Source organism: Heptranchias perlo, chromosome 27 (assembly GCF_035084215.1).
Source record: "Heptranchias perlo isolate sHepPer1 chromosome 27, sHepPer1.hap1, whole genome shotgun sequence".
Classification (NCBI taxonomy): Eukaryota; Metazoa; Chordata; class Chondrichthyes; order Hexanchiformes; family Hexanchidae; genus Heptranchias; species Heptranchias perlo.
Genome location: NC_090351.1, coordinates 24,727,317 through 24,739,947, shown reverse-complemented (window position 1 = coordinate 24,739,947; position 12,631 = coordinate 24,727,317). Strand labels below are relative to the sequence as shown.

At 39.7% G+C, this 12,631-nt stretch overlaps 1 protein-coding gene across 3 annotated transcripts in view; it reads right to left on the bottom strand.

Moving 5' to 3' along the window:
• kif21b (kinesin family member 21B) overlaps positions 1–12,631 on the bottom strand; it is a 150,309-nt gene that overhangs the window by 21,434 nt on the left and 116,244 nt on the right. For 2 of the 3 annotated variants that reach the window (XM_068007454.1, XM_068007457.1), the window contains one exon: positions 5,763–5,801. The exons of the other annotated variant lie outside the window; for it this stretch is intronic. In XM_068007454.1, coding sequence (XP_067863555.1) covers positions 5,763–5,801 — 39 coding nt within the window. The remainder of the gene's footprint in view (positions 1–5,762; positions 5,802–12,631) is intronic. 3 annotated transcript variants of the gene reach the window in all.

Sequence of the window (12,631 nt, the reverse complement as noted above, 5' to 3'; positions counted from 1 at the left end):
GGTGAATATTACAACGTTAGCATCACCATGAAATAGTTTTTACTTTGCAATGATGCTAAAGTTACAGTATAAATCTGGAGTCAGGGTCTAACCTGGAGTAGGCGGTCTCACATTGCTTGGATCTGACACCACACACATCAAAGACAATATAAGTTCAGCATTAGTGTATGTATTCATCAAAAAAGTGGCAATAATAAAACTATGACAATAAAAGAAACAAAGGTAAATCCATAGGACACATGGAGGTAGACAGTGGCATGTCTTCTTTAAATGTGGGGTCAGGGGGGAGCACATTGGAGGTAAGTATGGGGGCCTTCCTGCCGGTTAGTGCCCGGTTGTGCTGTGCGAGCTCAACTTGTGATGCATAAAGCGCTGGGACGATCGAAAATCTATAATGGGTCCTGAAAGAAGCGCAGGACCTTAATTTACATAAATTATTCTTCACTTTCAATGTTGCCGGTCTGCGCTTCTGCCACCAGCGCAACCTCCTTTCCCAATTTGGCGGGTGGCGCACTTCCAGACGTAAATATACGTGCGCTTCCTGCCCGTTATATTGGGGCCTTGGTAGGCCGATTAGCAGCCGAATAACGGGCACTATGTGGCCAAATTTATAGGCCACGGTATTAACTAAGAATGGAGGTTAAAAATTCAAATGAATTAAACAGAATACTATTTACCCAAGGTGTGATATCTGAAATATATTCATGGTCTATATTAACTTGAATTAAACGTAGATGCTCTGATTATCAAAACGACAACAATACTTCTCCTGCTACTGCTATAGATACATTACAAAATCTAACAAAAGTCCATGAGCTGAGTACGACCCCAAGCTGAACTTCTAACCCATATCCTCTCAATGATAAAAAAAAACCTACTTCCACCTCCACCCATCTTCTGCTGAAACCCTCATCCATACATTAGTCACCTACAGACTTGACTATTCTAATGGCTTCCTGGATGGCCTCCCATCCTCCAACCTCTGTAATCTTCAGTGTAAAACGGGGGCAACAAGGGCCAATTTTGAGAACCAACATCCTGCACCCAAAGGACGTCTGAAAGATGACCAACCTAATAGTGGGTTGGCCATTTTTCAGGCACCCCTGGTGGCCACCTAAAAAACAGGTGTTAGGCCCCTCATTTATTTATGCAGGGAACCTAATGCTTGCTTTAGTCCGCTGGCAGAAATTGGTTTGGATTGAGTGGAACATTCAATCCTGCTCCACTCAGGATTCTTCAACGGTCGCTGTGGCCGAAGCAACAGCCGCCACCAAAAGGTAAATTTCTTTTTTTTAAAAAAACTTTAAAAAATAATTCCTGTGGAGCCAAGAAGAGCAGGAGTGCTCCCAAATTCTCCCCCCACTGCCAACGTCTCCGTTACTGCTCCACAACCCCTCTCAGGAGTTATCTTTGGGCCGCTGCCAGTGAGGCAAGTGGCCCAATATTAATTTCTTCAAATGGGCGAGCTGCCTATGGAGGCGCGACAGGTGCCGGCAGCTTGCCTCATATTAAGGAGGGCCAAGGCCCAATTTCGGGCCGGCCTCGGGTCCCCGGTTTGCCCGAAACTTGGCGCCGACAAATTTTTACCCCTAGGGTTTTATGGTGAAGATTTTAATATTAGAGAACACAATTCAATGAATCATATTTGAATTAGGTTAGACAAGGAGATCACAAGATCATTATGGATGAGGAAGGCCATTTGGCCCAACTTAATTCATCCATCCAGAGAGATCCTAATGTTCCCCAATTGTAATATTCAATTGTTTTTTTTAGATGAATCCAGGGTTTTTGCCTCCATTCCTCTATCTGGAAGTCTGTTCCATATCCTGATCACTGTGTGTGTGAAGAATTTCCTGATATCTGTCTAAAATTAACTGTTAGTGGTCTGAACCTGTTCTACTCCCAAAGTTTAATTTGAAGTAATATTCGAGGTTAACTTTTTCTATTCCTTTAACAATTTTATATACCTCTACAAGAACAATTTTAGGATGCCTCTTTTCTAAGCTGAAAAGCCCACGTTTCTCCAGTATTTCCTCATAACCCAGACACCTAACATTAGAGATCAGCCACATGGCTCTTCTCTGCATTGCCACCAGCACTTGAAAGGCTGTCATGCTTCGCTGTGATCAGAACTGGATACAGTATTCAAGGTGTGATCTGATTAAACCACTTTAAAGTCTGATTACTACCTCTTCTGATTTATATTCTACTGTTTTGGCTATTTGTTCAGCATTCTAATGGCTCTGTTAATTGCTGTTCTGCATTGGTTGGACATGTTTAGCATGAAGCCTATTAAGACATGTATATCTCTTTCAACTTCATTCTAAGCTATTTCATACATGAAGTATGTGTATGCTCTGTTTTTCCTTCCTATGTGTAGTACTTTATATTTGCCTGCATTAAATTTCATCTGCCATTGTTCTGACCACTAAACATAGGAACAGGCCCTTGGGCCTGCTCTGCCATTCAATTAGATCATGGCTAATCTGTACCTCAATTCCATTTTCCTGCCTTTGCTCCATATCCCTTAATATTCTTACTTAACAAATATCTATCCACCTCACTCTTGAAAGCTCCAATTGTCCTAGCAGCCACAGGCTTTTAGGGGAAGAGAGTTCCAAATTTCTACTACCCTTTGTGTGAAAACTATGCACGTATTCTCTCCATTTGTAATTTTTGAGCTGCCTCTTCAGATTCCTCTATCCCTCCTAGTTTGGCATGATATAAAATTTGACCACTTTGCATTGAGTTCCTGAATCCAGGTCATTAATGTAAATTAGAAACACTAGTGGTTCCAATACTGAGCCTTGAGGCATCTTACTCATTAATTACCCCGCTCTGATATAACTCCTCTGATGAGTACTTATTGTTTCCTACCTTTCAACCAGATTCTTATCCATTCCCAGGGTTTACCCTAAATCCTCACAATTTTGAATTCAATTAACACCCTTTCATGTGGAATTTTATCAAAAGCCTTTTAGAAGTCAAGGTACATTACATAATAAGGCTTTCAATAATCTACTTAGTTGTCAATTCCTCAAAGTCATCAAGGAGGTAGGTCAGGTGGGATCTTGCCCTTCTGAATCCATGTTGACTGCTATTTACTGGAATGTTATTGTACAGATGATCCTCAAGTTTACTCCTGATGATCAATTCCATTGTTTCACATGGATCTGTAGTTTGTTGGTCTATAATTGCCTGTGTGTGTTTTGTCACCCCTTTTCAACATGGGCACCACGTTCCAATATTCTGGTACCTCCCCAGTGTCCACTGACTCACTCAATGATCGCAGCACCTCACAGACCTCCTCCCTAGTCTCTTAACAATCTGGGATAAATATCATCCATGCCTCAGGGATTAATTTCTCTTCAGCCTCTTCAGATTTTCTAGCACTTCCATCTAATTTATTTTAAAGTCATTGACTTTATTTTTCTTTTGGGGATGGGATCTAACAGTTTTTTGCTTCGGTGTTTAAACTCAGCCCTAGATGCATGGTGTAATTTCTCTTCCTCTTCGTTGGGACAAGGAATGTCTAAGATTTAGCATGGTATTGGTTCTTCAATTCTGTTACAGTATTTAAGAGGTGAAAACCTGCTTCAATCATAGAAATTATATCCCATCTTAACTTGATACATTTGTTGGAATAATTAGTTGGGCTTTATTGAGCCTAAAGGAACAGCCAAGTCATTTAATTAAAATATAAACATCTTGTGTGGTTTATTTAAATATGTCTTTGATTAGCAGCTCCTTTTGAATTAATTGTTATTTAAAATCATTAATCCCAGTCACGACTTCAAAATGCATTTACCATCCTCTTTTTCAAGTTAAAATATCTATCTGGAAACTTTGAAGAGGCCACATAGCTTCTGAAAAAGGTGAGGAAAGGAAAATAACCACTTCTTTAGTGAATTAGTGCCACATTCTGAGATTTTTGCTGATTTGGCCTGAAAAGTATTTCAGGTTAATTCATATTATGATGTTGCTATGAAGTTAAATTCTGTCCATAAGGCATTATCTTACAAAAACACGCAAGCTATCTGGGATGTTGATTAGGTTCATTAGCTGGAATACCAAACAAAACGGTTAACAGAATTGTTTTTCTCACGTACCAAATTAGTTTGAGACAATGTGGTTCATCTGACACGGCAAGATATTCGCACCTCTAATGTTGGATTAGCTTCCATTCAGAGGTGCCAGTGTCTTGCTGATCAGACAACCTGGTTGCCGCAGTATCCACATGGGGAGAAATTTCTGATTCGAGGTGCCAATTTTCACTGGCAGCTCAATGAGCCAATCTTCAACACAGTGCTGGAGGAAGGGCAGAGGTTAAGCTGTCAGTTTGCTCCATCTCTGTGGGAAATGACGGTATGCAGCAGGTTTGGTGTGAAAACAAAGTGTGAGTAAAACAGAAAACTCTTTCTTTCGAAGTGACTGCCAGACAATACTGACTAATAAAGCGAGATTGGCCCATATCAAGTGCAAAATTTGCTTAATTTATTATTTTTGATGTTATGAGGAGCAACAGGAAATAATTAAAACTCGTTGTAAAAACATTATTCTGTTTAATCGTGCATTTCACGTCAAATAAGCCAGTTCACTGGTTTACAGTAGACCTCATTTCACTGGAGTGCTCATTAGTCCACCTTCTGGAAGGTAGGAGAAATACAAGTGGGGCACATGCAAGATCACAGAATCCAATACCCACAATTATGGGTCTTGTTATCACAGCCACTCGATCATACTTTCACATAACAAGATATTGAGCCACAAAGGAAAACTCCTGATTGTAGGGGACACAGGATCTATTTATGGGAGTGGCCAGGGTTGTTGAACCCAAGAGAATATCTAGTGCAGTCCGAAACATGTAACACTTTAGCACAGGAACTGCAAACTAGGTTTTCTTTTTAAATTATGAGTAACTAGTTATGTTTAACAAGATTGAATCTAAAATAATGTTGTTAGCCATGATGAACAAATCAACTCGTTAGAATTTTAAAAATGACTCATTCCAATTACACGCGTGTGTAAATTGACGTGTAGTCCGATGGCAATACTGAATTGTAAGATTTGTTTATATGGAGGCTGCATCTACAATATTTAATACCTAAATCAATAAATAGAACGGTGGTGTAGATATGCTCGATATAGGCAATCTGGAAAATTATATTTTTGAACATCTGCAGCATTGGCTTTTAAATCCTTACCTCCATTTTGAATTTGAAACCCTGGAGTCTAATCCTGTGAGTGAATCCATAGAACCAAAACTTTATTTCATTACACAATTGTTTAAACCCTTTGCCCTGGATCCAATCATTCCATTCGTCCATGTTAGTCATTCCAATGAAAAGTTACCAACACCAGGTGATCCAACATAACAAATATTGACATATAATTGTTATTTTGACTATCAGCATATGTTTATAAATCATATACATAAAAGTACTGTATCAAAGCCAAATGAAAGGTGCATGCAAATCAGCCCAACCAAAAGACACAGAAACCAAAAACCAGACTGAGAAATGTAACTATCCTCACATTAGAGTGCTCCATTAAAAATGCAGTAAAGTAGTCAACAACCAACCAACCAACCAACCAATGTGCAGAATTGTGTTGCTGTTTGATAAAAGATGCAGTGCAGGACAGATGTAACACAAACAGTAACGAACAGTAACATGCAAACAGCAAAGCAATCAGCTGTGTGGCCCAGTCAGACCAGAAGCAGAGCCCTGCACAATGCAAGAGGTGACAAAAGAAACTTGTACCTGGGAACCTCCGAGAGAGAGGAGTCACTGTCATCAGACCTACGAACAAAACAGCAGCAGGATTATGGGGAAGAAAGATGGAAGAGCTCCAGCGTGTTGGACTGTTGAGTAGAGTAATTGATGGGAACAAGTCACAGCAACAGTAGGTATGCCAAGTTAAGCAATATTGGCCAGAGAATATTGAGTGCCACAAAAGACAGAAATTTATAATAGAGCTAACATTACAAATTTTTTTCCCTCAAACTTGATCATTACATAGAATTATATAACTTGTTCAGGAAACTAAGGGATGATTACAGCCTGAAAATTAATGGTTGAAATCGTGCTGTGCGACATTAATGACATATTTATTGGCTGACAAAGATATTAATCAGTTTACTTTAAACAGGTTAACATCTTCATTGACACAGCAGAAAGGAATTCCATAAGAACGCATTAGTTCATCGCTAACATTGCATGCACAATTTCAAGGCACTGGCATTTTAAAGTATTCGATCTAAACCATAAATCACAGGCTAACTGAGAAATTCTCCTATTCTTGTTCATGTGGCTATACACAGTCCATTCCATCCATTTTGCTGAAGACCAGAGGGGAGTTATTTTGAATTTTTTAATACTTCAGAGGGGGTCTGATAAGGTCAGGGTCAGGAAGCTGATAAGGTCGTGAGTGCAACATCACAAGCTGCACCAAAATTCTCTAGTTAGAATATGAAGTAACAGATTATTCTGAAACAAAAATCAAGTGGAAAGGGCTGGAGGACAAATAGAGATCGTCTGCAATATGACTAAGATTCCACAAAATTATTATGCAATATTGATTTTTTTTTTAAAATGGATGCTTATTCGATAAATGGATAGCATGGTGGCTGAATTTATTGGAATGATGAGATCAAGCTCAATTACTCAACTGTATTCCTGATCTCAGACATGTTGAGTCGGAAGACGGCTCCAACAGAGAGAGGGCGTCACCACCAGCCCACACACGCACCTTTAAATCAATGCTTCTTTGCGTCACCGACAACTTAGCATTTACTTTTCCTTTAAATTGAAAGCAACATTGCCTGTCTCTCCAAAAGAGCTATGCATAACCACACTAGCCACTTGTCTTGTAGGCCAAGTTAAAATTAATTCATATAAAGATAAAGATAACTGAGTAACAATCAGGAACATTATGTCCTCAAATTCTGCTGAGTTGGCTGTCATTGTTCAAATGTTCTCCAGGTGTTTTGTGGTTGAAAATGGTCTCTACTTAACCACAGGACTTTAATGTCATCTCTCACCCAATGATATTACTACATAGTCTTGACAAACCTGAAAAAAGTGCCTTTCAAAACAATTTATTCAGCATATAGTGCTCCTTTAATTAAGGAATTTACTTCCTCAATTTTACTGAGGCATCAGTGTAAAAATGCATATACCTAAGGGGCTTATTTTAAGAGTTCATGCTGCTGATGGGTAGCCTCATCCACTAGCAATGCAAATTGGAAATTTTGGAGAATACTGCCTGTGGTTTTCCAACCAATCATTTTAAATCATCAGAAAATTGCAGGCAGTGGGCACGCGAATTTCTGAGATGTATTGTTCGCAGGCAAGGTCATCAGTGCAAGTTTGTAAAATTACTCCCATGCTGTATGTCACTGTATGAAGGTGCTCAGGTAACAGATCAATACAGAAAGAAACTCTTCTGCTAAAAAAACAGGAATCAGGAGATTTTAAAAAATCCATCAAAAAGATTTTGGATTATAAGTACACATACCAAAGAAAATCCACTTGCATGGCTCAGTTTTACCAAAAAATGTCATGCACGAATCAGGATGGTTTATACATTACACACAAAAAAAAATTAAATTGTAGCATTTGCTCCTTGGCCCTCTTAACCCGTAATCCATTCTGCAACACAATCCAGTTGTGTGCAAACTACACTAAATGTATTAAAATCAAATTAAAACTATTGTCTTTGACAAGGTAAATTTGAAAGAAAAGTTAGCTATCTAATACATCTTCCAAAGAGTCCCCAATGATTCAGAGGTAAAGTCTCAGACACCAAGCCATACAAACCAGGAAGTGCAAAGTTTTATCCCTGGTTCCCAGCACCCTTGCCGAAAATGAATTTTGCTCCCGTTGTTCTTCTTTATCCCGAACTAAAAAAAGGCTTTATACTTTCACGAAACAGTGCCGTTTTAAAATATGTTCTGGCTGTATGTTCAAATATATTCAATGTACTGAATATTAATCCACTTCACACATAAGCACATTATGTGCAGCACATTGCAATTCCTTCCCCTTTAACTGTGATATTGTTGCCACATCTTCAGCAGGATCATGGAATCAGAGATATTTGCTGAGGTTTTCCAATTCTGCATTGCCAGCCCATCATTTTCTGCCCATTCACTTTAATGGATGGAAAATTGCAGACTAGCATGGGTAGAGTACAAAACCCTCGGCCACATGTCATTAACATTACAAAGTTTCCAAAAGTTTCAAGGTGCATGTGCCACCAATCTAGATTAAACCATTATTCTAAGATTGCTAGCTTCTCTATTTGCCATCTATAGTCACCCAGCCAACTTGTCTCCAATTTTGATCACCTGAAAAAAACATTTCTCTCCTTCTCCTGACTGCTTCCAATTGTTCCCTGCTCATTTTCTTCTCTACCAGCCATGTCTTACTCTAATATCCAGTGTGATCCTCATCACCACTGCAGAAGAATGAAGAAATAAAAGTGGAAAAGATAGTGGAAATATGGAGCAAAGGAAGAAAAAGAATAGAAACTAAAGGACATACAGAATAAGAAAATCTGACAAAATTTAATAAAGGTAAAAATTGCTCATCTTTTAAAAAAAGGATATTTCTACTTTATCCAAAAGCTAATCTCACTTTTTATTACTATATATTCAGAGTATAGTGTGCTTTTCTTTTGCCAACTTCTTCCGTGTGTGTGTGTGTGTGTGTGTGTGTGTGTGTGTATGGGGGTAAGGAGGAACATGATAGAAGTGTGATGGGAATCTCTCAACCCAATACCAATGCTATGCTCTGATTGAACACGTCCCCACAATTGTCCAGCCAGTTTCCCAACCACTTTTATTTACGCCTGATGGCTCACCTGATAATTTCCAAACATTATCTCTGGAGGAAAGGCAGTTCAGTGTCAGTTAAAAATTAAGGTTCAAATTCCTGAGCCTCTGAGTTGGGTAGCCAACATTCTCTTAAATTGGATTCTCTTAAAAGGACATATTTATCAATTTTCCCAAGTTGAATGTAAGCTTTGAAAAAAGTTCACTCTATTACAGCAAACTCGCTGAACATTCTCACTTAAGTAGGGGTTTCAAAGCAACTCTTTTTATCATGGGAAAATCACCTATCTTGAGGCTTGCTTAGTTCAGATTCTGAGAGAGTGGTATACATCAGCTTCCTGTTTTGACACTGCTAAATCTGGCTCCTCTATCCCTGCAGCAGACTCATAGATCCAGTGTTTCATCAGTCTATAATCCTGCCACTGGGGTAATAGAGCCAAATTTAGGAGTGGTCATGTGGGGGAACTAGTTCACAGATGTCAACTTCCTGCAATCTGAACTGAACAACTTCCTACGTGGAAGTGCCTTTAGAGGAAAGTTGTTACTCGGCATCAGTGCTGAAAAGGCTGTAGCTCTCACACATTCATTGTGTACTCATTTACAAAGTCACACTTCATTATCACCTTCAGATGGGGGAGGGGGTGGAAAAGAGGAAGAACATACAGTTCTTGCTAATCTGGGAGAATTTTAATTCCCTGGCTAAAGAAGGTACAGTGAATGCCAGCTAATTGACTCTGTTAATAGACATTTCTCTGAGGAACATTGACTCAGGAAACTATTCATTGGCCAACATATTAGTGCTAATTTAAGAAGAAAGTTTGGATGAAAAGAATATTTTGCTTGCTTTAGCAAGGTTTCCAAGGAGCTCCTGCTGTATCCTTTTACTGCTCGCAGGTACAGTGTGTTCAATCTTTCCTCTCAACCCCCACCATGATTGCTCTACCTACAAGTGTCAGTTTTTTTATTTAAGGGGCAATAGGGTGTATGTGCTGCACAATAAGGATGCAACTAAAAACAGCAATGTCAAGACACTTATGTTTAGAAATTATATGATGCAATGTCAAATCCCCAGAATACTTTCTAAAGATCACCAAATAGGAATGCAAGTAAACTAATATCAGTGTGCTTTTTCCGCAAGCCTGCCAAACTTTATCAAAAGTGATCCCAGAACAGGTTCTTTCAGAAGGCAATTTGAACATGGCATTAGTTTGCAGAATATTGAACATATTATGAATATATAGTAGTAACACTGCCTTAGCAGAGGGGCTCAAGAAATGTATTCAGAACTAGATGTGTTGCAATCTACACTTTCTGAGGTAGATGCTGAACTAGGCTGTTACATCAATTTGGGTCAAATTGCTGGGATTGTGTGAACGGAGCTAGAACAAGGTACACCTTCAGAAACTCAACTTTGGTTGAGTAAAATCTCCTGAAAGTTTACTTTAATAATCATAATGAAATATCAAAGTATTTTAACTTCCTGTCCAGCTTTCATTTAATTTCTCTAGTTATTTCTACTTAAATCTTCTGGTCAATTGTTAAAAGCATATTCAGGAGACATGTAACCCACACTGGACTGTAAGGAAGTAATGATGTTTCCCATGCAATCAAAAATAAAGTACGAAATGCAAGCATAACAACTGCATCTTTAAACAAAATGTTACTTGGCATACCTACACATAGCATGATGACTAAGACAAGTATACACACAGCCAACATTGTGAAAAAGACAAACTTTGATGACACAAACCGACAAAAATTAATGTTATTGGAACAGGCAAACATACAGAATTTGTGAACAAGAAACATAAGTGGAACATGTCTATTCCATTTATAGACTGGAATGTTCATTGAAAATTCATGGGTTCTGAAAAACACATAGCAATGACAGCTCTCCTTCAATTACGCTTCCTGGAGGGCCTTCAGAAACAAGACAAAGCACAATATATATCCTAAAGTTATATTTTAAAGTAGTATGAATGAATAACTTTTAGTCATGCAAGAGTCACATGGATCTCATTTTGGTCAAACCATTCCCAAGAAAATAAATTTTGTTTTTAAAAATCTATGGCAAACCAGGATTTAGTGTGTGGAGAATGGAAAGATCCAGCAATCTGATTTGGATATGGAACATTTGATCAGACAGCTACTGCTTTAATAGACAAAAGATTTTAAACTGAGAGGTGACAGGGCTTTGGCAGTGGACAGGAAAAAATCATCAATTGGTGCACAGAGGTTTTGTGCTCACAAGGTTCATACTTACTACAGTCCCCACCACTTAAAACATCCATTTTAAAACAGGTTGTCGCTTATATCAGCCAAAAAGTTCTTACTAATCTGGGAGAATTCTAAATCTCCTGCTAAAGGAGGTACAGTGTACGTCAGCTAATAGATTCTGTTAATAGACATTTGTCTGAGGAACATTGACTCAGGAAACTATTCATTAGCCGACATATTAGTATTAATTTAGGAATAAATTTTGGATCAGCTGTGGCTGTGGGTAGCACTCTCGCCTCGAGTCAGAAGGCCGTGGGTTCAAGTCCCATTCCAGGGACTTGAGCACAAAATCCAGGTTGACACTCCAGTGCAGTACTAAGGGAGTGTCGCACTGTCAGAGGGGCCTTCTTTCCAATGAGACGTTAAAACTGAAGCCCCGTCTCCCCTCTCAGGTGGATATAAAAGATCTCATGGCATTATTTTGAAGAAGAACAGGGGAATTCTCCCCAGTGTGCTGGCCAACATTTATCCCTCAACCAAAACCATTAAACCAGATTATCTGGCCATTATCACCTGCTGTTTGTGGGAGCTTGAGGTGCGTTTCCTACAACAGTGACCAATCTGCAAAAAAGTATTTCGAACTTTGGGACATTGTGAAAGGCGCTATATAAATGTAAGTCTTTCTTATTAAAAGAACGTTTTGCTTGCCATAGGAAGGTTTCTAAGGAGCTCCTGTTGTATCCTTTTACTGCTTGCAGGTACAGTGTGTTCAATCTTCCCTCTCAAACCCCACCATGATTGCTCTACCTACAAGTGTATAGCTTGTGCTTTACCTACAAATATACAAGCCTACAGTTTCCCTCTGAGCCTCTTTTGGCATCCCCTGAAGGGCCCATCGAGGCACTCATCGCTGCCTCCTTATGACCAGCAACCCCAAGTGCCCTATCCAACTCACTCACCGACCTTCCTGCCCAGTGTGCCCGCTGGGGGCTAATCTTGCCAATCTCCTTCCTGTCTCACTCGCCCCTCCCAACAATGACCCTGTGGACTCTGCCAGCGGTTCAGCTATCACTGCCCTCTCCGCATCTCCCTCCAGAACGTCTGTTCATTTGTGAACAACGCCCTTGCCATCCATGAGCTTATTGTGGATGATTGCATCGACATCATAGCTTTGACAGAAACCTGGCTGACAGATAATGACACCTTCCCCCTTAATGAAGCCTCCCTGCCTGGCTATATCTTCCACCACTTGCCCCTCCCAGGCCGTTGCAGTGATGGTGTGGCCCTTATCACCAAATCACACCTATGTCTGTCCTCCTACTCCTCTGGTACCTTCTCCTCCTTTGAGCATCTCACCTTGTTTCACCTCCCCTTTAAAATCCTTGTTCTCTCTCGCCTACCCAAGCACCACGCCAAGTTTCTCACCAAGACATCTTCACTGCTTTCCTCCCTCAGCCTTTGCACTGAGCGACTTCTCATCCTTGGTGACTTCAACCTCCATCTCAACTCATCATGCTCTCTCTCCTCTGAGTTCACTGCCCTCCTATCCTCCCTTAACATCTCCATCCATATAAACTC